The sequence below is a fragment of the Chlamydotis macqueenii genome, chromosome 30, assembly GCF_036417535.1.
Source record: "Chlamydotis macqueenii isolate bChlMac1 chromosome 30, bChlMac1.mat, whole genome shotgun sequence".
NCBI classification, from domain to species: Eukaryota; Metazoa; Chordata; class Aves; order Otidiformes; family Otididae; genus Chlamydotis; species Chlamydotis macqueenii.
This window is the reverse complement of record NC_141585.1, coordinates 151,806-179,620: the sequence shown is the minus strand read 5'-3', so window position 1 is coordinate 179,620 and position 27,815 is coordinate 151,806. Positions and strand designations below refer to the sequence as shown.

Here is a 27,815-nt window from a genome sequence, read left to right as displayed (position 1 = left end):
GGACCCCTTTCCATGGGGCTGGGACCCCTCTGTGCGGCCAGCGCTGCCGCCTGTGGGGCTGGGACCCCTCTCTATGAGGCTGGGACCCCTTTCCATGGGGCTGGGACCCCTCTGTGCGGCCAGCGCTGCCATCTGTGGGGCTGGGACCCCTCTCTATGGGGCTGAGACCCCTCTGTGGGACCAGCGCTGCCGTCTGTGGGGCTGGGACCCCTCTGTATGGGGCTGGGACCCCTCTGTGGGGCCAGCGCTGCCGTCTGTGGGGCTGGGACCCCTTTATATGGGGCCCAGCATCCCTCAGTGGGGCCAGAGCTGCCATTTGTGGGGCTGAGACTCCCCCTCCGTGGGGCTGGGACCCCTTTCTATGGGGCCAGGACCCGTCTCTGTGGGGCAGACACCCCTCTATGGGGCAGACACCCCTCTGTGGGGCAGACACCCCTCTGTGGGGCCGGCACCGCCGCCTGCGGGGTCCCGGTGCCCCCAATGCCCGGCTACGGGGTCCTTGCCCCGCCCCCCGCTCCCCGTCACCATGGCGACCCACCTTTCGCCCCGCCCCCTTTCCCTTTCCCCACCTCACTTCCGCCCGGCGGCGTCGCCGCTTCCGGCGTCCGCCCGTAACGAAGATGGCGGCGGCGGCAACGGGCGGCGGGACCGGTTCCGCCCGGGAGCGGCCCGCCCCCGCCGGGGCCCCGCCCCCCCCCGCGCACCGCCGCCGCCGCCGCCGCCATGAGCGCGGTGCCGCGGCGGAGGGGGGGAGGGGCGGGGGGCGGCCCCGGGGCCCCCCCCGCGGGCGAGGAGGGGGGCGCGGGTGCGGGGCCGGTTCCTCTCGGCCTGGAACAGCGTCCGATACGGTGAGGGGGGGGGGCGGGGGGCGCGGGGAGGGGGGTCCCGGGGGCCGGGGAGGGGGACGCGGGGGGGGGGGGCGGAACTGGGATGGGCTGGGGTCCTGGGGGTGCCGGGGGCGGGGGGCCGCGGTCCCGGGGGTTCCTGAGGGTCCCGGGGGCAGGGGGCCGGGGTCCAGGGAGTGGGGGTTCCCGGGGGCGGGGGGTCCTGGGGGTCTCGGGGGTGCTGGGGGTCCCAGAGGGTTGGGGCTGGGGTCCCGGGGGTCCTGAGGGTCCCGGGGGCGGGGGGCTGGGGTCCCAGGAGTGCCGGGGGTCCCAGAGGTTTGGGGGTCCCGTGGGTGCTGGGGGTCCCCGCTGACCCCCCCCCAGGCTGGACGGTGCGGCCGAGGCCACAGCTGAGCCGAGCGTCCCCCCTGCACCTGCTGGGCCGCGTGCCACCGCCTGGCCGGCGACGGTGAGTGCCGGGGGGGCCTGAGGGGGGCTGAGGGGGGGGATTTGGGGGCCGCACTCCCCGCCCACCCCCCCGTCGCCCCCCAACAGAGGAGCTGGAGCGGTTCCGGCGGGATTTCGGCTCGCGCCTCTGGCTGACGTACCGCCGCGCGTTCCCAGGCGCTGCCGGGGAGCCCCTGGACCACCGACTGCGGCTGGGGCTGCACGCTGCGCAGTGCCCAGATGCTGCTGGCGCAGGGGCTGGTGCTGCACCTGCTGGGCCGTGGTAAGGGGGGGGCGGGACCCCCAAAAACCCACGCACCCCCCCCTCCCCCAAAACCCCCCCCCCCAACCTCCCCTCCGCGCCCCCCGCCACAGACTGGACGTGGCCCGATGCGCCGGGGGAGCCGGCACCCGCGTCGCAGCGAGCGCGGGACCGTCCCGTCGAGGCAGGGGTGCGGCCGGGATCCCCCCCGGGGGGTGGTGCGGGACCTTTCGGGGTGCGGCTGGGACCCCCCCTGGTTTGGGGCGCGGGACCCCCCCCGGGAGGCGGAGCGGCGGCACCGTGCCATCGTGGCCCTGTTCGCCGACCACCCCGCGCGCACCGCTCGGCATCCACCGCCTGGTCGAGCTGGGCCGCGGCGCGGGGAAGAGGCCCGGCGACTGGTACGGCCCCGCTGCCCTGTCGCCCACATCCTGCGGTGAGCTGGGGGGGGGTGGGGGGGCGCCCCTCCTCATTTTGGGGGGACCCCAGCATCCCTGGGATCACAGCCCGTCCCCATCCCGCGGCAGGAGGGCGGTGGAATCCTGTCCGGAAAGCGCCAGGCTCTCCGTCTACGTGGCGCAGGACTGCACCGGTATGGCGTGGTGTGGGGGGGGGCGCGGGGGGGGCTCCCCTCCCCGATTTGGGGGGGGTCCGGGTGCCGGCTGAGCCCCCCCCCACCTATTCCCCCCCCCCAGTTTACAGAGGTGACGTGGCAGCGCTGCTGGAAGGTGCTGGGCAGCGCCGAGCTGTGGTGGTGCTGGTGCCGGTGCGGCTGGGGGGCGAGACCCTCAACCCCGTCTACGTGGAGGGCATCAAGGTGGGGCGCCCCCCCCCCCGCGCCCCCCCCCCGCCCCAAACAGCCGCCCCCCCTCATCTCCTGTGTCTGCCCCCCCCCCCAAATCCAGGAGCTGCTGAAGCTGGAGGCCTGCGTGGGCATCGTGGGCGGCCGGCCCCGCCACTCGCTCTACTTCCTCGGCTTCCAAGGTACCAGGGCCGCTTTTGGGGACAAAAATGGGGGGGCGGGGGGGGGGGCACGACCCTTTTTAACTCCCTCTCACCCGCATCCCCCCCCGGCCCCCCCCCCCCCGCAGACGATTTCTTGCTGTACCTGGACCCCCACTACTGCCAGCCCTGCGTCGACACCTTGCAGGACAACTTCTCCTTGCAGGTGGGGGAAACCCGGGCCGGGAGGGGGGGTCCCAGTGGGGCAGGACCCCCCGCTAAAATCTTCTCGTGCCCCCCGCCAGTCCTTCCACTGCGGCTCCCCGCGGAAGATGCCGTTCGGGAAGATGGATCCCAGCTGCGCCATCGGCTTCTACGCCGGCGGTGCGCGGCAGCTGGAGCAGCTCTGCGCCGACCTGGCCCGCGTGAGTCCCCGCCGAGGGGGGGGGGCGGATTTTGGGGTCTTCCGCCCCCCTTTCTAACCACCCCCCCCCCCATCCCCAGGCGCTGGCCCCCGCCTCGGCGCCCGAGCGCTACCCTGTCTTCACGGTGATGGAGGGGCGGGCGCCCGAGCGCGGCCCGGAGCCGCCGCCGCTGCAGCCCCCCACGCCGGCAAGCGCCCAAAAACCCAGTGCCGACGAATTCGTCTTCCTCTGACCCCCCCCCCTTACCCCGGATCGGACCCACGGGGCGCGCCCCCCCTGCGGTGTTTTGGCCGTCGCACGCTGCTCAGGGCGAGGGGGGGTACGCACACATTATTTATTGCTGCGCTCAGGAACCCCCCCCCCCCCCCCCCCGCCCCCCCGTGTCCCCCCCCCCAATTAAAGAGGAACCGGACCCGCCCCCCCCGCCTTTCTGCGTTGCAGCAGCTGCCGGTAGCGCAGGCGCCGCGCGTTGAGGCCGAAGGCTTCAGCCGCCTCCTGGTGAAATCCCGGCCCCCCAGCCGCACAGCGGGGCCAGGGGGGGAGCCCCCCCCCGCCGACGCACCCCCCCGCGCTGCTGCACCCCCCCTGAGCCCCCCGCCTCCTCCGCTGGCCGCTTCTGCTTCTCCCGTCCTTTCTTCCCCAGTTTGGGCTTGGCGGGCACCGGCACTGGCTCCTCGGGCCTGGGGGGGCGGGGAGGGGGGTGAGGGGGGGCTGTGCGCCCCCCCAAATCCCCTCAACTCCCCCCCGCCCCCCCCCCAAAAACCCCCCCAACCCCCTCCGTACGTGGCCACCAGGGATTTGAGGATTTGTTGCTTTTTCCGCGTGTCCCGCGCCCGACGGCTGTAGTTGGCCTGGTCCTGCCGCTCCTCGTGCTCCGAGCTGCGGGGGCGGGGGGTGAGCCCCCCAAAAACAGGGCGGGGGGCCCACAGCGTCCCCCCCAAACCCGCTGCCCCCCCCCCTCACCGGTACATGCAGGTCTTGCGCAGCGAGCACCAGCGGTTCAGCTCCTTGTCGTCGGCGGCCAGGATCTGCGGGGAGCCGGGGGGTGGGTTTGGGGGGGTCCTGCCCCCCCCGGGGGGGGGTCCCGGCGCCCCGGGGTGGGGGGGTCCCGGCGGACTCTACCTCGTCGGTGGTGAGGCCGAAGTCGCAGGGGAGGACGCTGCGGTACTTGAAGCGGCAGGGCAGGTCGCCCACCAGGTCCTCGTAGTCCAGGCGGTAAAACTCCTCCAGGTACTGCTCGAAGGTGCCGCTGGCTGTGGGGGGGGCCAGAGGTTTGGGGAGGGGGGTCCCAGGGAGGTGGAGGGGGGTCCCAGCTATTTGGTGGGGGTCTGGGAGTTTGGGGGGGTTGCTCACCGGGGTCAAACGCTGGCTTCTCCCGCTCCAGCGCCTCCTGGAACCGCGTCTTGCGCTGCTTCTTCCCCAGCGCTGGGGACTGCCGCTGTTTTGGGGAGGGGGCTGCCGGGTCGTAGTCAGCGTCCATCTGCGAGGGGGGGGGGGGGCGTGGGCAGGAGGGCGTGGGGGGGCCGCCTGCGCCGCCCAGTGCTGTGACGAGTTCCTCCCGGCCTCAGCACCGGGGGGGACACACGGGGCCGTACCACGAAATCGGGGTCCTCGCAGTGGGGCTCGCGCTTGCCCTCCTCCTCCTGGCCCGTCCAGGCGTCCCAGTTCCAGTCGTCTGCGTGGGGTGGGGTGGACACGGTGACACCGCATCCGAGGGGGGGGACGGACAGCCGCCCCCCTCCCAGCCCCCCCACTCACCCTCCAGCCCCTCCTCCTCCTCGAACTGCGGCTTCTCCTCCTCGCCCTCGCCGTAGTAATCCTCGCCGAAGCACTCCTGGGGGGCGGCGGGGGGCGGTCAGCGGGGCCGGGGGGGGCGCGGCGGGGGGGGGGCGCAGGGGGGCACCCACCGCCATAAGGCGGTCGTGCCGCGCGGGGTCGAACTCCTCCTCCAGGAAAGCTGGGGTGAAGCCCACGGCGGCGTTGCCGGTGGCCCGGCGCAGGCGGGCCAGGCGCGCGGCCACCTCCTCCCGCTTCAGGTTCTTCAGCTGCTTCAGCTCCTCCCGCTTCTGCGCCTTCTCCTGGGGGAGGGGACGGGACACGGACGCGGTGTGGGGGGGGGGGGGGGGACGGGCACCGTGGCGGGGGCGCGCGCAGCCCCCCGCCCCGCCCCGTGCCGCGCTGCCCTCACCTTCCTCTTCCTCTCGCGGATCTGCTCGCGCTTCTCCTTGCGCCGCTCGTCCCGGCACCGCACCGAGCTGGGGATGCTGCGGGGGTACGTCTGCACCTGGGGGGGGGCAGGGTCAGCGCCCCGGGATTTTGCCCCCTCAGCCGCCCGCCAAATTCCACCCCCCCGCCCCCCGTTGCCCCCCACCTGCTCGGCGCCCGGCTCCTGGAAGCGGAAGTTGTAGCGCCGTTCGAAATCCTCCTGCTTGGCCAGGAAGAGCTCGCCCTCATCCGAGGAGTCGGCCAGCCGGGGGGGGGACGCCCTGGGGGGACACGGGGTGAGGAGTGGGGTGCGGCAGGGTGTCGGGGGGGAGGGGCTGGTGGGTCCCCGCTCACCCTTCGGCCTCCTCCTCCTCCTCCTCGCGGTAGCCCTGGTTGAGGACATAATCCCGCAGGAAGCGCTCGCCGGGGTCCAGCGCCGGGTCGGCCCAGTACCGCTGGAGGGGCACCTGTGGGATGGGGGTGGTGGGGGGCGTGGGAGGGACCCGGGGGGGGCACGGGGGCCCCTCTGCATCCGGCGCCATTGCTGCCATGAGCTGTGCCCGGCCTCAGCCCACTCACCAGGTCCTGCAGCGGCTCCGGGGGGGCCTCCCCCTGCCCCTTCAGCCAGCGGAGGTAATCCTCTTCCTCCCGCTCCTGGGGGGGGCACGGCGTCAGCCCCTGACCCCCAATCCCCCCCCCACCCTGTGCCCCCCCCCCCGATCCCCTCACCTTCTCCTCCGCTGTCCGGCTGCGCAGCCGCAGCAGAGCAGAGCCCCCCTCCTCCTCCTCCTCCTCGCTGTCGGCCACGAAGGCTCGGAAGCTGGGGGGTGGGGGGCAGCACCGGTTACCCCCCCCAGTCCTGGGGACCCCCCTCAAGCCCCGCAGCCCCCCCCAAACCCCGCAGCCCCCCCCACCTCTCCTTCAGCTCCCGCTGCTCCTCTGCGTAGCTCCTGGAGGCTGCTCTCTGCGGGGAGAAATGGGGCGGGGGCGGGGGTCAGCGCCTGGCGGGGTGGTGTGGGGATTTTGGGGGGGGGGGGTCACGCACAGCACCCCCAACCCCACCTTCCTCCGCTCGGCCGCCGCCTCCTCATTCTCCTCATCTTCCTCGTCCACGTATTTGCTGTGGGGAAGGCATGGGGGTCAGAGCTCCTTTGAGGGGGGTTCACTCAGACCCCCCTTTTCCCCCAGAAAAGTCCCCCCTACCCCCAGAAAGCCACCCCAGACCGCAGCCCTCTCCTCACCCCTCTTTCTCCAGCACCACCTTCCTCTCGTAATCCTTCAGGTACATCGGCTTCTCCGGGCGCCCTTCCTCCTCCTCCTCGCCATCGCTCCCTGATGAGGAGTCTGGGGGCGGGGGTAGGGGGTTTGGGGATGCCCCCCTGCCCAGTTTGGGCCCCCCCCGGGGTTTGGGGACCCCCCCGGTACCTGGCTGGTTGTAGAAAGTGGTGTCTTGCTGGTAGATGCGGGGGTCCCGGCTCTTCAGCAGCGCCAGGGTCCGGTAAAAATCCCGCTCCCGGCGGGGGTCGAGGGCCTGGGGGGGACCCGAGCGTTTGGGGGGAGACTCAGGAATTTGGGGGGGTGATCCAGGGGTTCGGGGGGGACCCAAGGGGTCGGGACCCCCCCACCACTCACCACCTCGTCCTCACTGGACTCGGACTCAGAGCTGGAGCCGTCGCCGTCCCTGCCATCCCCATACCGGTCCTGCACTGCGGGGACCCCATAGCCACCGGCCCCGGGGGGAAACGCCGCCCCCCCCCCTTCATCCCCCCCCCATGCCCTGGGCTCCGTTAACTCCCGGACCCCCCTCAGCTCAGTCCCCGTTTCCCCCTGGTCTCCGTTTCCCGTTACACTCCGGCCCCGGAGTCCTCCGGTCCCCTCAAGCCCGGTCTCAGTTTCCACGCGGTCTCCATTTCCCGTTACACCCCGGCCCGACTCCCCCCTCGGACCCTCGAAGCCCGGTCTCCGTTTCTACCCAGTCTCCATTTCCCGTTACGCCCCGGCCCCAGTTTCCCCCCGGCCCCCTCAAGCCCGGTCTCAGTTTCCCCCCGGTCTCCGTTTCCCGTTACACCGCGGTCCCACTCCCCCCCCGGACCCCCCAAGCCCGGTCTCAGTTTCCCCCCGGTCTCCGTTTCCCGTTTCACCCCGGTCCCGGTTTCCCCCCGGCCCCCCCAAGCCCGGTCTCAGTTCCCCCCCGGGCTCCGTTTCCCGTTACACCGCGGTCCCCCCGGTGCCCGTTCCCCCGCTCACGCCGCTGCAGCTCCTCGCGCCGCCGGTACCGGCCGTATCGCTCCGCGAAGGCCGCGTTCACGCGCAGCTCGGGCTCCGGCATCTCCGCCCACGTGACCCGCCCCCCCACGCATCCGCCGGCGTCACGTGACAGGAGGGGGAAGGGCCCCGCGAAGACCACGCCCCCTCCCGAATGGCCCCGGCCCATCCTGTCCCGCTCTTAAAAGGGAAACGCGCTCGGCTCCCGTGCGTGGGCCTCATCTCAGCCCCCTGTCCGTCCGGGACCCTCAGAGCGCCCCCCAAAAAATCCACGCTGTCCTCCGCGTCCCCCCCGCGCCCCCAAACAAATGCACAAGGCCGGCGAGCTCAGCTCCATCTTTATTGGGACAGAGGAGGAGGAGGAAGAGGAGGGTGGGCGTGGAAGGGGCACCCCGGGGTGAGGAGGGGAGTCCAGGTGCGTTTGGGGGGGTCCAGGGAGCCCCTCTAGTTGGTGCGGAGCTGGTAGTCTGCAAGAGGGAGAGCGGGGGTGAGGGGGGGACACCGGGCTGGGCGTCCTGGGGGGTCCTAGGGGTGACCCAGAGGGTTTCTGGGGATCTGAGGGGATCCTGGGAGGTCTTGGGGGGTCCCAAGGGGTTTGGGGGGTCCCAGAGGGTTTGAGGGAGCTCTGAGGAGTCCTAGAGGGTTTGTGGGGAGTCTGAAAGAGGGTCTAGGAGGGAGTCTGGGGGGTCCCGAGTGGTTTGGAGGGGGCCTGGGGGGTCCCAGAGGGTTTTTGCCGGGTCTGAGGGGGACCTGGGGGGGGTCTCGGGCAGTCCCAGGGGGGGTTGGGGAGGTCTCAGGGGGTCCCGGGCTCACCCCCGCTCTGGGTGATGTAGCGCACCCAGGGCAGCGCCTGGTACCCGCTCTTCTCGATGATCTTCATGTACCGGACCTGGGGGGGCTGTGATGGACCCCCGGGCACCCCAACCCCCCTGGACACCCTGACCCCCCGGGCACCCTGCCCCTCCAGCTGCTCCCATGCAGAGGGGATGCTGCAACCCCTGCCAGGCCACCCCCATGGGCCACCCCCTGCCCTCTCCCTTCCACCCCGGCCCCAAAACACACGGGGTCCCGGGACCCCCGCAGGCCACGTCCCCCCCACCCCATCCCCAAAACATGTGGGACTCCCACCCTGGGGACTCCATGGGCCACATCCCCAGCACCCTGTCCCCCCCACCTTGTCCCCACACGGGACCCCCACCCTGGGACCCCCACGGGCCACACGTCCAGCACCCCATCCCCAAAACACATGAGGCCACCACCCTGGGACCCCCACGGGCCACGTCCCCTCCCCGGGCGGCACCTGGATCCCCGAGACGGTGAAGTAGGGGATCTCGAAGCGGATGGAGATGGGCGGCCGGCCCTCCTCCTCCTCCTTCTCCACACTGGGCAGCCCGAAATGGGCACGCATCAGGTGCTCCTTCCCGCCCTGCGCGGCACCCGCGCGGCTGGGGACGGCGCTGGGCCACCTGCCGGCGCCCGGAGGGGACCCGGGGTTGGGGGGCGACCCCAGCGCAGGGGGCGTGGGGCGGGGAACCTCACCGGGAAGGATTTGATGGTCCAGACGAGGAGGTTATGCTCCGGGAGGTACCTGGCCGAGCCCACGCTGGTCTTGAACTTGGGTGAATCAGCGTCGCTGGGCACCGGCACCGCGATCTCCACCCCGCTGGCCACCGACTGCTTCTTGAACTGGCCCTTGGCCTTGGGGAGAGGTGATGGGGCACGCGCAAGTGGGGTGGGGGTCCGGGGCGGCTCCCATGCCGGCGGCGCCCTCCCGGGCGTCTCACCTTGACCATGATCTCCACGCGGCTGTGGGAGAACTTCTCGATGACCGACTCGATCCAGATGAGCGGCTTCACCTGGGTGAAGGGGGGGGACGGGGTCACCCCCGAGTGCCCCCCGCGCGTTCCCGCCCCCGCCCCACGCGGGCCCGGTGCCCACCTGCGTGTTGAGGCGGTAGGACATGAGCTCGAAGTCGCCGTCGGGGGGGATGAAGGAGATGGTGCGGTCGTTGTCGAAGCGGGAGAGCCGCACGCACTGGTGGAACTTCACGTCCTCCAGCTCCACCGACTTGTTGGTGCCCCCTGCGGAGGGAGGGACGGCGCGAGGGGAGGGGAACGCGTCGCCCCCCCCACCCCAGGGCTGCCCCCGAGCCCGCCCAGCGGCACTCACGGCCAGTCAGCTCGAAGAGGACGCGGTCGTTCAGGCCCAGGCGCAGCTCGGGCATCCCCGAGAGGAAAACCTTCAGCTTGATGGTGCCCACCACCTCGCTGAGCAGCACGCTGCCATTGGCGCTCACCTGCGGGCACCGCCTTCCTCACCGCCACCGTCCTCCTCGCCAGCCCCGTCGCTGTCCCCAAACCCATCGCCAGCCCCGTCAACGTCACGCACCAGGAGCCCCATCGCCGTCCCCATCAGCAGCACCACCACCGTTCCCGTCCCCCCGCCCACCATAGACCCGGGGGCTGCAGCGGGGCCCCGTCAGCCCCCCTGCCCCGTCGCGTCTCACCAGCAGGTTCACCGACTCGATGACATCGATGAAGACCTCGTTCTTCTTGTACCTGATGCCCTCGGAGCGCCAGGACACGGCGTTGGTGACCGTGGTGGGGACGCGGGACTTGCCCGTCTCCAGCTTGTTGCTCTCCTGCGTGATGTACCTGCGGCAGGGTGGGGCTGGGGGGTGAGGGGGTGTGCGGGGGTCCCGCCGCGCCCCCCCGGCCCCTGGCCCCGCTCACTCCTGCAGGATCTTGCTGTCCGTGGTCTGCGGGAAGCCGAAGTCCATCAGCTCGTCCAGGAGCTCGTAGACGATGACGAAGTTGTCGCGGATGCTCTCCTCCTCCAGCTCCTTGAAGTACTCGCAGAAAACCTTGGGGGGGGGGGGGGCACTGAGCATCTCCGTCACCCCCCCGCCCTGGGAGAGGAGCTCCCCAAAACGGGGGGACCCTCTGCAAGCCCCCCGCCTCACCTCCACCACCTTGTAGAGGAAGGAGTAGACCAAGGACGCGTTGCCGTTCTTCCTGGTGGTGGCCACCACTGGGGCGGGGGGGGGGGCGTTAAGGAAAAAGGGGGAGCGGGGGGGTCCCGGGCGCGGGGGGGGGGGGGCGCGGGGAGGATACGGTAGAGGTTGGCATGTTTGATCCAGAGGAAGTGGACGTGGCCGTGGGCCAGGAGCGGCGTGAGGGCCCCCTCCTCCTCCCGCTGCAGCAGCAGCCCCATGAAGCGCTCGATCTCCCCCAGCCCCACGTCCCCCTTGTAGCTGCGGCTGATCAGCGGCTGCAGGGTGGGGGGGGTCAGAGGTCAGGACCCCCCCCTCCCCAAATCACCCCGTCGCTGGGGTCACGGGGTCAGCGCCAGGCGCCGCCATGACCTTGGCTGACCTTCAAGGCCAGAGGGGACAGCGGGCTGTCCTCCCCCCAAACCCTGACGCCTGGGTCCCCCCAGGGGTCTCTGAGGGGGGTGGGGGGGTTTTGGGGGGGGGGGTCCTCACCTTCCCCTTCAGGTCCAGGATGAAGACGGCGGAGGCGGCCATGGCGAGGCCCCGGCAGTCACCGCGTCACCGCCGCCGTCACCTGCGCCAGGTGAGGCTGCGCCTGTTAAAGGGGGCGGGGGGGTCCCACCCATGGGTGGGGAGGGGGGAAGGGGGGGCTTGGCCACCCCGCAGAGGGGACACGGCCACCTCCAGCCCAGTCGGGTGGGTGGGCGCATGGGGGGACGCGGGCTTGGGTTGGGACCCCCCACCCTGGGACGCCTCCCCCACCCATGGGACCCCCAGCCTGGCCAGGGGGTGCTGGGCAGCTCCCGGACCCCCAGGTCCCCCACCCTGGGGGGGTCCCTGCATGCCCCATTCCCTCCCAGGGGGTCCCTGCACCCCCAGATCCCCAATTCCCCTACATTGGGGAGTCTCTGCACCCCCAGACCCCCCCTTCCCCCCCGGGGGGGGGGTCTCTGCACCCCTCATTCCTCCCAGCGGGTCCCTGCACCCCCAGACCCCCCATTCCCCCCCTGGGGCGGCCCTGCACCCCCAGACCCCCCATTCCCCCCGCCGGAGGGATCCCTGCACCCCCAGATCCCCAATTTTAATCCCCCAGAGGGTCCCTGTACCCCCATTCCCCCCCGGGGGGTCTCTGCACCCCCAGACCCCAAATCCCCCACAACGGGGGGTCCTTGCACCCCCAGAGCCCCCATTCCCCGCCTCGGAGGGTTCCTGCACCCACAGATCCCCAATTAACCCCCCCCGGACGTTCCCTGCACGCCCTGACCCCCGATTCCCCCCCCCGGAGGGGTCCCTGCACCCCCAGCCCCCCCCGACCCCCCCCGATCCCGCCGGGGGTCGCAGCCGGGGCCGGGGGGCGGGGCCCGGCCGGGGGGGTTGGGCCGGGGGCCGGATCCGCCCCGCCCGCAGCCGCAGGCGCAGCGGCCGGTGGGCGGGGGGGGGCGCGGGGTGGTGGCGGGGGCGGGGCGCCCCGGCGCGGCCCCGAGCATCCCGGAGCCGCCATGGAGCCCCGCGCCGCGGGCAGGAGGGACCCGGACGGCGATTACGGTACCGGTACCGCCACCCCCCCCCACTCCCCGGGGCTCCCCCCGCATCCCAGCCCCCGGGCCTGGACCCTCCGGCGGTCCCCAACCCCCCCCAGGGGTCCCTTGGGCGGGAGGGGGTCCCGGGGGCGCGGGGCTGGGGACCCCCGGGGTTTGGGGGCCGCAGGGTTTGGGGACCGCTGGGCTTGGGGGTCCTCAGGGTTCGGGGACCCCCCCCGCGGGCTTGAGACCCCTGGGCTTGGGGTCCCCCAGCACTTGAGACCCCCGGGGTTTGGGAACTGCTGGGCTCGGGGACCCCCAGGGTTTGTTTGGGGGCTCCCAGATTTTGGGGACCCTTGGGCTTGGGGACCCCCAGTTTTGGGGACCTCAAGGGTTTTGGGACCCCTGCTCCAGGCTTGGGGACCCCCCAGTTTTGGGGACCTCAAGGGTTTTGGGACCCCTGCTCCAGGCTTGGGGACCCCCCAGTTTTGGGGACCTCAAGGGTTTTGGGACCCCTGCTCCAGGCTTGGGGACCCCCAGTTTTGGGGACCTCAAGGGTTTTGGGACCCCTGCTCCAGGCTTGGGGACCCCCCAGTTTTGGGACTGCTAGCTGTGTGGACTGCTGGGTTTGGGGATCCCCAGGGTTTGGCACCTCCACGTTTGGGGGCTCCCAGATTTTGGGCACCCGCAGGGTTTTTGGGGGCATGCAGCATCCTTCAGCTCGCGCTGGTGGGTGCTGGACCCCTCCTGGCTCTGGGCGGGGGCAGAGGGGACGATCCCTGCCGTGGGGTGCGGAGGTCTGGGGACGGGGGGCTCCTGGTGGCCCCCAAGCCTGGGGGGGCTGCTCTGGCCCTGGCGAGGGGCACGCAGGGGTGGGGGACGCTGGAGCCGGCGCTGTGTCCCCTTCCTGGTGCAACCCGCGGCCTGGCCGGCCACCGCATGCCCCTCGTATTTGGGGACAAGGGGGGGACGCCACGTCCCCGCCGGTTTTCCCGGGCGGGGGGGTCCGCCCAGCCACTCCCTGGCTTCGGCTTTTGTTCGCGAGCGGCTTCGGCGGGTGTAAATCCTGGCCGCCCTGACATCACCGGCAGCCTATGAGCGCGGCCACGCTGCCGCCGCCGCGCTGCCCCGGCCTCGACGCTCGGAGCCGCAGCCGTGCCGGACGGCGACGCGCTATTCCTGACCGCGAGCCGGCGCGCCTGCCCGGTTATTTATTTGTCGCCTAAATATAACCCCGGAGCGGGGACGGGGAGCTCGGCCTCGCCGGGAACAACGTCGGCGTCGTCGCCGACCTCGTGCCCGTTGCCAGTTGGAACCGGTGACTCTTGCCGCGCGCCCGGGGCGCACTCCCAAACTTTGCGCCGTGTTTGCTGGGCCCAGAGCACCCTGCCCCGGTGCTGGTAACAGCCGCGCCACGTCGGCGGCTGCACGGCGGTTTCGCAGGAAACCGGCACGGCGGTCGGCGTTTGGCAAGGCCAGAAAAGCGGGCGGGCGCGGAGGGTTGCGGTGAAACGGGCTGCGCCTTTAAACCTGCGTTTGCGCACCGGAGCGTGGCTTTTCGGGGTGTTTAACCGGAGGCGGGCGGCGGCACGCCCAGGGCGGCGCATACGGCGAGGGCGGCGGTGCAGGGGTCACAGCGCGTCTGCCGCGTGCCGAGGTGCCAACGCTCGCCGGCATGGGGGGCCGAGGGGACAACTACTATGGCAAACACGGTACGGTGTCGGCACCCGCTCGCTGGGAGGGTCCCAGGGGGGCTGCCGGGGCGCGGGGCTCCGCAGGGGGCTCGGCAGCCTGGCCGTGGGTCGGGGGGCACCGCTCACCGTGGGTCGGGGCTCCGTCGGCGGCCGCTCGCCGTGGGTTGGGGGCTCTGGGGGGCTCGGCAGCCCGGCCGTGGGTCAGGGGCTCCGCCGGCGGCCGCTCGCCGTAGGTCGGGGGCACCGCTCGCCGTGGGTCGGGGGTTCCGCTGGCGGCCGCTCGCTGTAACTGGGTGTGGAGGAAGTTAAACTGGAGCAGATAAGGGAGGACAAACCAACCCGAAATGCGAGGGAAAAGGGAGTAAAGAGGAAAAAAAAAAGGCAAAACAAAGCAAAACCAAAAGCAGCTGTGTTTTGCCCGAGTTGCTTTTCCCCCGCCGTGGGGGCCGCCGTGCTGGGGGGCCGCCCTCACCGCGCACCGGCATAACCAGCAGAACGGCGTCGCTGGCGCCGTGGTTAATGGTTAACGACGGGGACAAACTGGTTCCCACGGCGGCGGTTCCTCACCGCGGCCCGCGCTGGAGCGGGACGGGTGCTGGGGCGGAGGCTCGGCCGTGCCGTGGGGATACGGGATCCCTGCGGGGGCGCAAGCTCCAGCGCCCCCCAAAAATACCCTGAAGGAGACATGTCCCCGCTACGGGGCTGCTCCGAGCTCCCCCGAAACCCCAAACCAGCCGCGGGCTGCTCCCCGGCCGCGCTGCCTTCCCTGGCTGAATTCCCACCCTAAAAATAGAGAGAGGGGAAAAAAAGATCGCGCCGCACCTGCCGGGCAGGAGGCCAGAGTGCCGTGGGACCCCAAACCCCCCGGGACCCCCCGGCGCCGCTGCTCCCAGCCCTGCACTGCCTTTCAGTGCTTCCGAGAGATTTGGGGTTTCCTGGGCAGACGCGGGGAAGCGTTTTTGGAGAAAACAGCATGGAAATGGGTTTTCCAGGGGAATGATTGTTTCCATGCCTGGAAAGCGGAGGCTGGGACGGAGGGAGCGGCAGCTGGAGATCGTTTTCCTCCCGAGTCTGCTTGCCCCGAGGCTTTTGGTTAACGCCTTGCGCTCCCCGCGCTTCTCTCTCTGCGCACGGTGGGGAGAGGAGGATGAGGAGCCCCTTCCTCCCATCCCGGCCAGCCCTCAAACTGTTTTTTTTCTGTTCCTTTTCCATCTCCGCAGGGACGCCGCAGAAATACGACCCCTCTTTCAAAGGTCCCATCTACGACAGGTAAGAGAAGCCTCGCGGGAGGTGCGGGTTTCGGCGGTGCTGTGGCCCGCCTGGCGTCCCCAGTGCTCTTCTTCCTGCTGGCAGGGGCTGCACAGACATCGTCTGCTGCGTCCTGCTCGTCGTTGCCATCGCGGGCTACGTGGTGGTGGGCATCGTGGGTACGTACGGGCAGGCCCCGCGCCCGTTCTCGCTGTGTTGGCAAGTTTTCGGCAGCGGGGAAAGCTGGGCTTGTGGCCGGCTGGACGGCCGCACCGGCACAACCCCGTGCCGAGGGGCGATGCGGCGTCCCACTCGGCCGGGTGGGGACGGGAGGGACCCGCGGGGGTCTCACAGACGGCGGTTGGGGGGAATACGGGATTGGGGGCCGCGAGGGTAACCGCGGCCACGTCGTTCTGCCTCCCTCCGCTCAGCCTGGACCCATGGGGACCCCCGGAAGGTGATCTACCCGACCGACAGCCGCGGGCAGTTCTGCGGGCAGCAGGGGACCTCCAACGAGTACGTCTCCAACGCATACGGGGACGCGAGTGCTCCCGTGGCCTCTCCCAGGGCAGGCGGTTCCCCACACCAGGCTTTTTTTTTTTTTAAATTTTTCTTTTTGCCTGGTTTGCTTTGCAGGAAGAAACCTTTGCTCTTTTACTTCGACATCGTCAAGTGCGCCAGCCCGCTGGTGCTGCTGGAGTTTCAGTGCCCGACCACGCAGGTACCGATCCCGGCCGCAGCGTGCCATGCCGGGCGCGGCTCCGCAATGCTCTGCTTCTCCTCGGGAGAGCTCCGGTTTGCGGCGTCGCCTTCGCGCGCAGCATCCCCGTGCCCTCCTCTCCCATCAGATCTGCGTCAGCAAGTGCCCGGACCGGTACCTGACGTACCTGAGCGCCTATGGCTCCCGCGCGCCCAGTGAGCTGGAATACTACCGGCAGTTCTGCGTCCCCGAGTTCACAAACCTGCAGAAGGTCGGTCGCAGGGAGCGCGGTGTCGGCGTTTGTCCGGCCACGCCGGCGTTCCCCAGCACGGTAATTCCCGCCCAAAGCGTTAACGTCCTGCTCGTCTGTCCCTGTCCAGCCTCCCATCGAGGTGCTGAAGGACAAGGAGTGCCCGGCCATGATTATCCCCAGCACCCCACGTAAGTCCAGAGCGCTGACAAGCTGCAATGGGCTGATTAACGAGCCCACTCGCTTCGGTCACAATTGCAGGGGGGGGGGGAGCGGCCGCTTGGCGGGCTGGCTGTCGGGATTTGTTTCTGAGGGGAGGCTCCTGTTTGGGATTTCTGGGGATCCAGCGTAGGTTTGCGAGTGCGGGGAGGAGGTTTTGGCTCTTTTCCCCCGGGGCGGCTGGATGAGAGCGGCTGAGCCTTGCGATGCTGAGCTCCCCCCGTCTCTCGCCCAGTGGCGCAGCGATGCTTCCCGGCCATCCGGGCCAAGAAGGGCGTCATCATGGTCGGCAACGAGACCACCTACGACGACGGCCACGGGCGCCGGAGGAACGTCACCGACCTGCTGGAAGGGGCCAAGTGAGTCCCCAGCCTTCGCGCCGGGTGCGCGCCGCAGTTCGCCGGTTGCTGCCGCTTTGCCAGGGCAACGCCGAGAGCGAGCGCTTCCGGTGATAACAGCGATGTGGCGGGGGTGCAGCTGCACCCAGGGGAGGCTCTTAACGAGCTGCTTCGTTATTCTGGCTTCACCTGGAAGAGAAACGTCTGGTTTTAGCCGCTGGCACTTCCGCACTGCGGTCGTTTACCGATCTCTATTGCAGAAAAGCCTTGAAAGCCCCGGCACGGAGCCCTGCTCCTGTGCAGGGAATCCCACGCCAGAACCCGTTCCCGTGTTTGAAACGGGAACTGGGAGAGGGGACGGAGGGCAAGCAGTGGGGTCAGCCTGAAGGAGCACAGTGCCAGGGAATCGGCCTTGTTCTCATCGAATTCTCTTGTTTTTGGGGAGGCTGGCGGAGGGCCCTTCGGTGGGGGAGGACAAGGGGCCGTTGAGGCAGCGAGCGTGGGCAGAGCCGCGCGGGGGCCGAGCCCGGGCTGGTGCTCCTCCGCATCTTCCCCCACTGGCTTCCGCTTCATCTGCGTTTTGTTTTTGTGTTGCAGAAAAGCAAACGTGGTCCTGGAAACCAGACAGCTGGCCATGAAGATCTTCGAAGATTACACGGTTTCCTGGTACTGGATAATAATGTGAGCAGGGGCCGAGCTGCGCGCCGCGGCCGTCCCTTCCCGCGGGCACCTGGACCGGAGCTCGGGAGGGTCAATGCTCTGCTGTGCCAGCCACGGTGCCATGCTCAGGCGTGAGGCAAAGCTCATGAATTACCAGTTTTTTTTCCTTTCCCCTCCTGGCCTTTGCGTAATTTCCATTCAAACCAAACAAGAGATGCCCGAGGGTGTTTTGCAGCAGCTTTACTCGGGCCGCGCGCGTGCTCCGTCCCCTCCTCCATCGGCGATCCCCGTTTTTAAGGCTCCCTGAGGAAGGAGCGGGGATGCGCTGACCGATGGAGGAAAGCGGTGGGGAGGGGGTGGCGTCGCCTGGCTTCTGACGCGGTGCTGCCTTCCCCCCACAGAGGCCTCGTGATCGCCATGGTGGCCAGCTTAATCTTCATCGTCCTGCTCCGCTTCCTGGCGGGGATCATGGTCTGGGTGATGATCGTCATGGTGATCCTGGTGCTGGGCTATGGTGAGTGAGCGGTCGGGAGCTTCTCCCCGCTTTCCCTGCTCTCATTTCCCAATTTTAAGTGGGCTTTGCACAAAGGAAGTTGATATGCAGCATCCTTCCGGGTGTTTTCTACCTGAGCATCAGCACCAGCGGCATTGAGCAGAGCTTGCCAGCGCGTCGGTCTCCGCTTTTCAGTGCAAATACGACAATTTTCTGCTTTTCACCGCAGGGATCTTCCACTGTTACATGGAATACGCAAAACTAAAAGGGGAAGCGGGCTCTGAGGTCTCCCTGAAGGACCTGGGATTTCAGACGGACCTGCGCGTCTACCTCCACCTGCGGCAGACGTGGCTGGCGTTCAGTAAGTCTCCGGACTCCTCTCCATGCGGGATGGGATGCAGTGGATGCGCCCCAGCCTCGGTTTCTTTGAGGGACAGGGCTCGGGAAGGGGCAAGGGTGGAGGTTTGGGGTCTCCTCGGTCTCTTCGTGGCCCTTTGCAAAGGTCTTTTGGCTGAGGGCGGTGTTGCTCGATGCCACCTCTGCCACGGGACTTGGCTTACGGCCGGGCTGACCGGCCACGGGGCAAGTGCTGCTTTTCCACATCGACCGCGGTGCTGGACGTCCCCCGAAGAGTGTTGGGTGCCGTGACGGATTTGCTCGGGAAGGCAAAGGCGGCCGTTGGGTGCCGTCCGTGCCCTCGCGCTACCCGGGGCTCCCCTTCCCCTCCCAGTGATCATCCTGTGCGTCGTGGAGGTGGTGATCGTACTGCTGCTCATCTTCCTCCGCAAGAGGATCCTCATTGCCATCGCGCTCATCAAGGAGGCCAGCAGGTCCGGGCGTCCCCCGTCCCCAGGCGGAGGCGGCCGTTGTCACCCGTCGCGGTGGGAGGACTCGGGGATGGCCAGACTCTGTCCGCTGAGGTCCTCCCATTGCCGCGAGGCTGCTAACAGGGTTTTAACCGCCTCCTCGGCAGGGCCATCGGTCACATCATGATGTCGCTGCTGTTCCCGTTGTGCACCTTCTTCCTGCTGTGTCTCTGCATCGCCTACTGGGCCAGCACCGCCGTGTATCCTTTCCTGCCCCCCGCGCCTCAGCTCCCGGGGGAGGGAAGCTGCTCAGAAATCAAAGGTCTTCCAGGGCGCCGAACATCTTACGAGAGCAGCGGCACAAATGATTGCGAAACTGCCAGCTAGCGTCTCTAAGTTTAACTTAAAATAAAACCGAGCGTAGCAAAGCGGTCACAAGAGGCTGGTGAGGGCAGAACCGAGTTAGATACACCAAGGGTTTGGGTTTGGGGTTTGGAAATCTCCTTAACTCCTGCTCTGCAGTTTCCTCTCCACCTCCAACGAGGCGGTCTATAAGGTGTTCAACGAGACCGCGTGCCAGTTTTCCGGGCAGACCTGCGATCCGGAGGTGAGGATGTTGGGAAACTCATGGGAACGCTATGCTTAACCTGTCAGAGATAAGCGCGTTTGTTACGTGAAAAGTATTCTGGCGGCTGTTCGAGCCTGCAAGCGCTTCCAAGTGAAATTCCGCCTTTCTGACCTCGTTTGTGTCACGTCGTTATCTTTCTTCAAGCTGTTGTGTGTGCAAAGCTGACTTTGCAGCCTGAGCAAACGCTACCAGGCAAAGCAATGAAGCGGGATAATGTCTTCTGAAAGTCGAGGTTGCTTTGGGCTGACCGAAAGACGCGGTCGGCTCAGCCTGTGGCGCGTCTCCGGCCGCTGCGGTGCGTGAGCGTCTGCTGTCCTCTCCAGACCTTCAGCACGAGCAACGTCACCAAGCTGTGCCCCGACGCCCAGTGCCTCTTCGCATTCTACGGGGGCGAGACGGCGTACCACAAGTACCTCATCGTCTTCCAGTTCTTCAACATCTTCATGTTCTTCTGGCTTGCCAACTTCGTCATTGCGCTGGGCCAGGTGACGCTGGCGGGGGCCTTCGCGTCGTACTACTGGGCCTTCAAGAAACCTGACGACATGCCCGCCTTCCCCCTCTTCTCCGCCTTCAGCCGCGCGCTCCGGTACGTCCCTCTCGAGGAGGACTCGCGAGCTTCTTGAGGTTGTCCCCGTCTAACCGGAGCGATCCTCCCCAGGTACCACACCGGCTCGCTCGCCTTCGGCTCCCTGATCCTCGCCATCGTCCAAGTCATCAGGGTCGCTCTGGAGTATCTGGACCACAGGTTAAAAGGTACCGGAGCTGGAATGGCAAATGAGTAGGTGAACAAGGTTGGCTGCTTCTGCTTTCCTTGATGCCAGAGCTCGCGGCTAACGTCCAGGGGAATAATTTCAGTATTTCGGTAGAGAATCGAGGTTTTCCTTGCCCATAGGCGTCTCTTCCTCCGGGAGACGTCTTGCAGGGCGGGAGCCAAGGGACGCGCCGGGGAAGTCCGTGCCTGGCCGTAGGACAGTGTTGATCGGGAAACGTAAACAGCGCGCACGAGCGTGGGAAGAGCACGGGAGGCTCATCCTGCTGCCGGCAGCGGCGTCGGCCTCCCAGGGAGGCTGAGAACAGGGCGTAGCGGGGGAGGCTGTGACGGGGCAGTGGGACGTCTCGCTGGGGACCTTGAAGTTGCTTCTGTAAGAAAAGGCGTCGCTGGGTTTGGCTGCTCACGCTCTCCCGTGGCGTTCCTCCAGCTGCAGACAACAAGCTTGCCAAGTTCCTCCTGAGCTGCCTGAAGTGCTGCTTCTGGTGCCTGGAAAAATTCATCAAATTCCTCAACAGAAACGCCTACATCATGGTAAGAGTCTCCCAGCATTAACGCCCAAAGCGGGGTGTCTGCGGTGGGGGTTCTCCACACTCTCGCAGATTTCTTTGGGTGGCTGGTGAGAGCTGTCTCCCCCGACGTCGCGGGAAAACGAAGCTTTTCAGCCTTTCCCGGCCGTTTCGCTGGAAAGCCTCGAGCTCAGCTGTGTCGCTTTGGCTTTGGGAGGGAGCTTCTCAGAGACAACGAGGTGGGGGGATTCGGCTCTCGGTGTCCGTGGTGCCTGACCTCTCAGTGGAGGAGGAAGGACTTCCAGGGTGGGATTCATCCGAGTTTTACTCAAAGACGGGATTAATTGTACCCTCTTCTTAGCGGTGAATTCAGTGCAGCTCCGTTTCTTTCTCCCCTGCCCCTTTTTCCCGGGACCACGCGCTCTAGATCGCTGTCTACGGCACCAACTTCTGCACCTCTGCCAGGAACGCCTTCTTCCTGCTGATGAGGAACATCATCAGGTGAGAGGCTGGTGGGTGTGAGGGCCCTGCTCTCCACAGCAGAGTTGGTTATTTCCAGCTCCTTCCCGCTGCCAAAGATCAAACCTGGTCTTGGTTCCAGGCTTTCAGGGCGTTTTGTGCCACGTTTGCCACGCATGTGCACGTTGGCTGCTTCCTCCCACACTTCCTTCTGAATTCAGGGCGGGGAGCGGATGCGGGTGCTCATCTCTCTCTCGTCTCCAGGGTGGCCGTTTTAGATAAAGTCACAGATTTCCTCTTCTTCCTTGGTAAACTCCTCATCGTGGGAAGCGTTGGTGAGTGCTGGGGACTGGAAGTTTCTTCTCAGGGTGTATGGCAGCTGTAGGCCGGTTACGCCTTCCCAAAACCGACGCTCTCTGCACTCCTCCCATGAAACCGCTCCTTTCTGTCCCGTTTTACACCCCCTCCCCTCCGCTTGTGTGCTGCCGTTCTTCTGCCCAGCATCCCACAGCGATTTCCGTCCTTTGCTTTTCCAGGAATCCTTGCCTTCTTTTTCTTCACCCAGCGGATAAAGCTGGTCCAAGACACAGCACCGTCCCTGAATTACTACTGGGTCCCCATTCTGGTGAGCCGCTTTCTTGTCTTTTGGTGAATTGAGAAGCGACGGAGAGCGATCCTTAACGGGAACGCTTTAAAAACAGCCCTTTGCGCGCTGCTTCCGAAGGGCCTTCTTTGCTGAAGGCGTTTTCCCCTCCCTGTTGAAATAAGCCCTTTGTTTCGGCCAGCCGCAAAGAGGCGTCTCGCCCTTTCTGTGCTGCCCAGATTGGCCTCCGTCCACCGTCGTCGCTGAGGCCTTTTGTCCTGAGTCGGGCTGGTCCGAACAGTCCTGCCCTGTTCGTTTCTGCTCCTTCCCCCTGGGAATTTGGGATTCAGCAGGTTTCCTTCTCCTGGCCGAGGAACCGGGGCTTTGTGCTCGGTGCAGGCGCCAGGTCGTGGCGTGACCACACAATTTCCCTTTCAGACGGTGATCGTGGGCTCCTACCTCATCGCCCACGGGTTCTTCAGCGTCTACGGCATGTGCGTGGACACGCTCTTCCTCTGCTTCTGTAAGTGTCTGGCTCGCACGGTCCATCTCCCGCTGGGCGGGAGTTTGTGGTAGCAGAACCCCCCTCCCTTCGGGGCTGAACCCCCTCCCTTCGGGGTTGTGCAGATTTGGGCTTTGCTTCAAATTCCCGTGGTCCCTCTGTGTGGTTTTCTCCCACTGTTTCCAGCTCCTCCCTGCGTTCTTACCAGCGCCTGCTTCCCCCTTGCCTGCTGGCGAGGAAAGCCCACAGCCTGTCCTTGGGTCTCCTGCCATCTCTTTTGGGCTTTCTGTTTCGGTGCTTTGGTCTTGGGGGAATCTAACTGCAACTAACTGCAATTGTCCTTTTTTTTTTTTTTTTTTTTTTCTTTTTTTCCCCCTCTTTCTTTTCTGTCCTTCCCCTCTCCCCCTCGTGTCTCTCTCACGTGTTCTCCATCCTTCCATCTTTGCCCTGCCTCTCCCCGGCTCTTCCGCTATTTTTCACTCTTCCCCATCACGGCCGCTTCTTCCTGGGGTTGCGAAAAGGTGAAGATCTGGAGAGGAACGATGGATCTCCCGAGAGGCCTTACTACATGTCCCCCGAGCTGAGTGAGATCCTGCTGAAGGGGAACCTAGCGCCTTCCAAAAGCGCCGATAGCCAAGGCTAGGGGCTGGCCCCGGGAGGAAGGCTGCCTGCCCGGGGGGGCCGCAGGACGCTCTCGGCCCCCCAACCCAAGCAGCGTTCCCTAAGCCTGCGCATGGCAGCCGCGGCGCGAACCTTTCCCCGGGATGTCCTTCAAAGCCTCGAGGGTGGAGGGGGTGCCGGTTCCTCGACACCCGATGCTGTATCCAACCTCCCTTCCTGCCCAATAATGCGTATTCTTGTGTGGAGAGAACGAACCTAGGGTGCACCCAGAGTTAATCTGGGGTCCCACGTGTCCGCTAGCGCCCGATGAGGAGCGCTGCGCTCCGGCGAGCGGCTGGGAACCAGCTGGACACGTGCAGGTGCCGATGTAGAGTTGTGTTTTGCGTTGAAGTGGAGACCCTGGTTCCTAACTGCCCGCTGTGAAAAGGCCGGGAGCGCCGCTCGGCTCGCAGGAGGCGTCTGGCATTGCAGGACGGTGGTTTGTGGGATGGGCTGAGTGGGTTCCACAGCCCGAAAACTGGTCTCCCTGTGCCTTCTGCTTTCCTCTGCCCCCAGCAAAGAGCCAGCAGCCTCTCGTCCTCGTCCACTCTTTCTATGCAAAATCAGGTTGGCGCGCTTCGGAAGATTTTGTTGTGAGATTGCAGGTCTTCTGCTTTTGAGTCTGTTGCATCAGCAGGGCCTGCATCACAAAAGAGAGCTCACCCTTTTTGCAGCCAAAAGCTCCCTTTCCTCGCGCCGTTGGTTTGGGGAAGCTGAAAAGAGCTGTTGCTGGTTGCGAGCTGTTAAAACCCGCGAGGGCTTTGGCTCGCAGCGGTCCTCGTTTAAAATGGTTTCTCCTGCTGGTTGCACGGAGGTTTAATTGCTGCGGGGAGGTGGTGGCTCGCCCTGGGAGCTCTGCTTTTCCCCCCACCTGAGATGGGGGAGGTGATGGTTTGGGTTCTGCCTGGTCCGGGCAGAAGGAAGGACGGAGCCTGCGTGGAACGCGAGTGCCTGAGGCGACTCCGGCTCGCCGAGGGTCCATGAAGAGAAGGCGATGCGCAGAGGAGTGCTGTGAGCATCCCTGGTGTGCTGGAAGGCTGCGGGGAAGGAGCGCGTTGCGCTGCCGGGTGTCACACCGGGGACGTGTTGCGGCATGGCTACAGCTAGAGAAATCAGACCAAAAACCCCAAAGTCTGACTGGGAGGCAGCTGGGGAGGGTCACAGCCTCTGGAGAAATGGCAGCCAGACACAGGCTGGCTCCTCGCCTTCTTTTTTTCCTCTAGATAGCCTAGAAATAATCAAGATTTTTTTTAGAAAGCCACTCTGGCTGCACGCAGCCGGGCTGCGGTGGCTGGATCTCCTGTTACAAATCCCTGCAGACAGAGCGCCCTGTCTTGTGCCGTGCCCTCTGAGGACAAAGCCCTACTGTTCACGCTCGTGTTTTCATCACAGGGAAACGCTGAAATCCCTCTCAAAATACCCCAGGGCGCTTTCACTGTGTTCTGAAGCCGGTGCTTTGTGGGTTTGTTTGGTTTTGGGTTTTTGTTTTTTTTTTTTTTTTTTGGTGGCTGTGATTTTCCTACCGCTTCTTGTTGCCTTTGAGCAGTGAGAGGCTGCGCAGCATGTTCGGTGCCGGGAATGCACCTAATTATTATGTACGCATGACGGGCCGACACGGGCGTCGCGCGCCCGGCGAGCAGCGCTGAGCACATACTGAGCGGAATTGCTTTCCGCTGGCGTCATGAGCAATTTTGGGCGCACAAAGGGAGAGAGGCGCGTCGCCTGGTTCCTTGGAGGAGGGGAGACGTGCTCCCAGCCGGCAGAGCTCGAGGTCGCGCGGGAGAGCTCTTTTCCTACGGCACCGTTAAACTTTCCCACTTCCCTCTTGGAAAAACAAACAAACAAACAAACAAAACAGCCCAAAGCTCTGGTTTCTTCTAAATAATAGCAGCCTGTTTCTGGAGCGCAGTAAACGGGAGAGGTGCGACTGCAGGGGTTTGTACGGCGGGGGCATGGAGCTGTGCTGCAGGGAGAAAATATCCCCTGCCTGCGATGAGCCGGCAGATTTTTATTTCTGTCAGAGATAATTCGTAGTCCTCTAGTCCCTCTCTGCCTTTCGGCTCCTTGCTGCGTCTGCCGTCACTCCGGCCACGCCAACCTCTGTGTCTGTCCCCCCACTGCTGCGCGGGGGGCTTTCTCTTTGCAGTGGAAGACCTGGAGCGTAACGACGGTTCGGCCGAAAAGCCTTACTTTATGTCGCCCGACCTGAAAAAGCTCCTGAAGAAGACGAACAAAGGTCAGCCAGACGCCTAGAGCCTGCCCTCGTCCTGCCCGCGCCTCCTTTTCCTGTTCCCACTTCGGGGGCAAAGCTGCAGGATAACGCCCGGCGCTCAGCATCGTTTGTCCCACCTGGAAATCTCGTTAACGAACCTGAACCGCCGTCTCCTTTACCCCTGCAGCGGGCGGGCGGCAGAAGCGGGAGGGGTTCGCTAAAGAGAGGAGCGGGTTATCCGTAACGATTCAACCTTAAATCCTGGGGGGTGCTGCCCGAGCTTCTGCAGAGCTCGTCCCAGCTAACGCCCTGCTGGTCCCCAGTCAGCTCTGACACCGAGCTGGGGAGTTCCCGGCCGAATCCCGCTAAAAGCAGCGGGGAAATGCCTCTGACACGGGGCACAGCTCCGTTTTTCCGGGGTGTCGGGTGTAATTGGGTCGAGTGATTTTATTTTATCCCGGTTAAAATGTGATGTTCCCTCCAGGTCAGCTGTGTCGGGCCGTCCCCTGGTGCTGGGGTGAATCCGAGCGCTGCGGCGAGCGGCGAACAGGCGGGTGGGCTTCAGCAGCTCCTGGACTTGGGTTTGATTTGCGGTCCCCCCTTCCCAAATATTTAATTGGAGTTGTTGCTTCCTACCCAGAGAGCCGAAATGTGCTGAAATCCCCTCGCTTCTCTTGCCACGCTTTGGAGATGCTGTGGGGCCCGGCTTTGGGGCTGTGCCGGGCGCGTTTAGCCAATTAATTATTTTAGGAAGATGCCAATTAGTGCTCTTCTAGCCACGTGCGAAGGATGGAGGCGAGAGAAACGAGGGGATAAAGAGCAGGAACCTGGGACAGACGCTCTGCACAGTTACTGCATCTTTCTAGGACTGACAGCTTCTACCGATTCCTCTCCCAAAAATCCCGACTTATATATATTTAAAAAAAAAAAAACAAAAACGTATTTACAGCAAAGCTTCCCTAACTGCTGAACAAAACGCTTTGCCTGTGTGATGCATCTAGGAAGAGCGCACCTGGGGCACGGTGGAGGAGGAATGCACGTAGCTATTTTTATCTTTAGGTTAATATTAGGTAATTTTAAGCGAGCCAAATGACAAACAACAGGTTGCCTTACGTCCTCGGGCGCTGCGGCGTCGCCAGGACTCACGGCTGACTGCTGTTTCTAAGGGGAAGGCGCAGAGCTTGGGCAGCTCCTGTCAGGGGGAAACAGGAGAGGTTTGTGAGAAACAGACGAAGGGGTTAAATGTCACTAAACCACCAATATTACGCTTAAAGCCAAAATTTAACAAAATCACACCACCTCCTCTGACACGCACAGCTGCTGAAGTGGCCTCTGAGCACCAGGAGGCTCGCCTGAGCGTAGCCACCACCACAAATTGTGCTTTTTTTGTAGTTTATTTTGGCGAAGAACCGGTGCGCTGAGGCTTTGGCGGACAACTTAGCTCCCAAAGCACGGCGGGGCGGCGGCAGCGGGAGGCCACATGCGCCTCCCTGCCTTAAAACCCCACTTTGTCGCAAACGTCTGCTTAGCCACGCTTCATTTCTGCTACAGGAGATATTTTGCTGCTTTTATACAGGTTTCTCCGTAATCTTTAGGTCCCTGTAGTATTTTTGTAAGACATGAGCAGTGTTTTCTATCCTAATTATTACATGATTTGGGGGTTCTGTATAATTTTTTGCTTTTACTAGCTGTTCCGGTGCCGGAGCCGTTACTTTGATCTCTTCCAGCCCTATTTTTGTGACAGATTTCAAAATACCTGCTTGGCAGCGCGCCGAGACGTAACCGCCCCAGCACGGGGCGGCGCGGCTCCGCTGACGTCCCCCAAAGCCGATGGCGGGTTTTCCCTGGCGTCGCGAGGTAGGCGATCCGGGGCTGGGGGAGAGCTGAAAAGGCAAAGGGAAGGCTGAAAAGAGGAGGAACGTCTGGGTTTGGGATGGGGTAGGTGGGAGGAATTCAGGGGATATATTCCGTTTACAGCTCTACCAGCACCTACAGGAAATATTTTCCGCAGCCTGACGCTGGTCCTGAATTATTTTAATTTTTTTTTTCCCCCTCCCATCCCTGTGTGGGATTTGAGGCTGGTTGTTTTATTTCCTGTTTGAAATCTTCGCGCAGAGGGGAAGTTTACTCTCGCTCCTCGATGGGAGCTGCACTCTCTTTGTCTCGAGACGTTGGGGAAACGCGGTCTGAAAGAGCAGAGGAGCGTCGGTGACTCGATCCGTTTCCGTAAACGGATAAATACACAGTAGGGCTTTTTAGGTCTGGGAATACAAATGTGGAAATAGAGAATAATTTTAGCAAAAGGCATTCTCTGGGACGCGGGGCTGGCTCTGCGGTATTCTGCCAGCTCGGTGTTTGAGGAGCAGGATCAGGGATTCCTGCTTCCGATCCACCGAAGCAGCAGCCGGCTTTTCAAAGCGGAAAACTGCATGTGCTGCGCTCGCAGAGAGCTTCAGAAAGCAGAGAGGCCAATCTTCCAGTAAATGAGGGGTTTTTTTTTTTAAGAAATCGGAGCCGCTCGGGTGAGGGCGGCTGTCCAGCGGTGTTCTAGCGCCCAGAAAGGTTTCGCTGCGTGACCTGGGTTGTTTGTTTCTGCGAGCATGGACTGATCTGTGCGCGTGGAGCTGTGTATTTGAAGGCATTAGTTTGTCTGGTTTTAGGAGTAATGGCGTTATTTTCTGTACTGAGATGCAACTTTTGCCCCTATAAACTCTGCGTGCTCCAAATGGTTCCGCGAATCAGACACGGGTGAGTAAAAAAAAATGCTAAAAACTGGAGGGTTGATGTTCTACCAAATAAAACCTTTTTTTTTAAAAATGTATTTTTGAGGCATTAACCACTCCTGCTGTGCTCCGGGGCTCCTCTGCAAGGACGTGTCTCAGGCAGGAGCGTCACATGCGTTCCCCGTGTCGTGTGTGATGGTTCCGTCGATGGCAGCGTTGCGACCGCGAATAAAAGTGCCTGTCTGAACCTCGCTAGGGCCGCGCTTTTCCTTCGCACCTCACTGGGCTCCGCCGTCCGAATTCTCCTCGGCCCTTTGCAGCGGGGTTGGGGCGGAGGGGAGCTCTGGGGAGCCACTGGTCCCACCACGCTCGTTAGTTCCTCTTCGTTGTGGCTTCTGCTCATCTCCGCAGTGTTTATCTGCCCGGCGGCGCAGAACAGGTGGCGGAAGAGCAGAGCGCGAGGGCGCGCGTGGTGGATGC

The 27,815-nt window shown here is 65.2% G+C and overlaps 4 protein-coding genes across 7 annotated transcripts; 2 read left to right on the top strand and 2 right to left on the bottom strand.

The window, feature by feature from the left end:
• The first annotated feature begins 620 nt into the window (after positions 1–620).
• ATG4D (autophagy related 4D cysteine peptidase) lies at positions 621–3,136 on the top strand. The gene is made up of 11 exons (XM_086769010.1): positions 621–651; positions 729–848; positions 1,209–1,293; positions 1,380–1,554; positions 1,647–1,969; positions 2,061–2,125; positions 2,229–2,350; positions 2,439–2,517; positions 2,625–2,701; positions 2,781–2,900; positions 2,980–3,136. Exons 1-11 carry the CDS (start codon positions 621–623, stop codon positions 3,130–3,132), a joined length of 1,350 nt encoding a protein of 449 aa, XP_086625136.1. The 3' UTR covers positions 3,133–3,136.
• A 160-nt stretch (positions 3,137–3,296) lies between these two features.
• On the bottom strand, positions 3,297–7,449 carry KRI1 (KRI1 homolog). Its single transcript, XM_086769009.1, is given in 21 exon segments — positions 3,297–3,385; positions 3,388–3,427; positions 3,463–3,580; positions 3,684–3,779; positions 3,864–3,928; positions 4,023–4,153; positions 4,254–4,380; positions 4,496–4,575; positions 4,659–4,734; positions 4,808–4,978; positions 5,089–5,184; positions 5,272–5,381; positions 5,440–5,572; positions 5,685–5,759; positions 5,835–5,925; positions 6,020–6,069; positions 6,168–6,225; positions 6,347–6,449; positions 6,531–6,636; positions 6,738–6,811; positions 7,353–7,449. Coding segments are annotated over 21 exon segments (1,971 nt in total). The 5' UTR covers positions 7,435–7,449.
• A 242-nt stretch (positions 7,450–7,691) lies between these two features.
• On the bottom strand, positions 7,692–11,241 carry AP1M2 (adaptor related protein complex 1 subunit mu 2). Its single transcript, XM_086769119.1, has 12 exons — positions 10,855–11,241; positions 10,484–10,640; positions 10,333–10,400; positions 10,103–10,233; positions 9,877–10,024; positions 9,540–9,666; positions 9,309–9,451; positions 9,155–9,226; positions 8,910–9,068; positions 8,671–8,796; positions 8,184–8,259; positions 7,692–7,837 (listed from the first exon to the last, which is right to left on the bottom strand). Exons 1-12 carry the CDS (start codon positions 10,894–10,896, stop codon positions 7,815–7,817), a joined length of 1,272 nt encoding a protein of 423 aa, XP_086625245.1. The 5' UTR covers positions 10,897–11,241; the 3' UTR covers positions 7,692–7,814.
• Positions 11,242–11,832: 591 nt separating this feature from the next.
• On the top strand, positions 11,833–27,586 carry SLC44A2 (solute carrier family 44 member 2 (CTL2 blood group)). 4 transcript variants are annotated; one of them, XM_086769117.1, is made up of 22 exons: positions 11,833–11,907; positions 14,797–14,845; positions 14,930–15,003; positions 15,256–15,340; positions 15,461–15,545; positions 15,673–15,795; positions 15,905–15,965; positions 16,229–16,352; positions 16,929–17,012; positions 17,393–17,505; positions 17,714–17,845; positions 18,215–18,314; positions 18,458–18,550; positions 18,813–18,897; positions 19,242–19,504; positions 19,577–19,671; positions 20,118–20,221; positions 20,624–20,697; positions 20,920–20,990; positions 21,192–21,280; positions 21,677–21,761; positions 24,547–27,586. In XM_086769117.1, the coding sequence occupies exons 1-22, from the start codon at positions 11,862–11,864 to the stop codon at positions 24,651–24,653; spliced, it is 2,142 nt and encodes a 713-aa protein (XP_086625243.1). In that variant the 5' UTR covers positions 11,833–11,861; the 3' UTR covers positions 24,654–27,586. The 4 variants fall into 4 exon arrangements, with proteins under 4 accessions (XP_086625243.1, XP_086625241.1, XP_086625242.1 ...); XM_086769115.1 differs by lacking the exon at positions 24,547–27,586 and adding an exon at positions 22,262–23,076; XM_086769116.1 differs by lacking the exons at positions 11,833–11,907; positions 24,547–27,586 and adding exons at positions 13,342–13,594; positions 22,262–23,076.
• Positions 27,587–27,815: the final 229 nt, after the last annotated feature.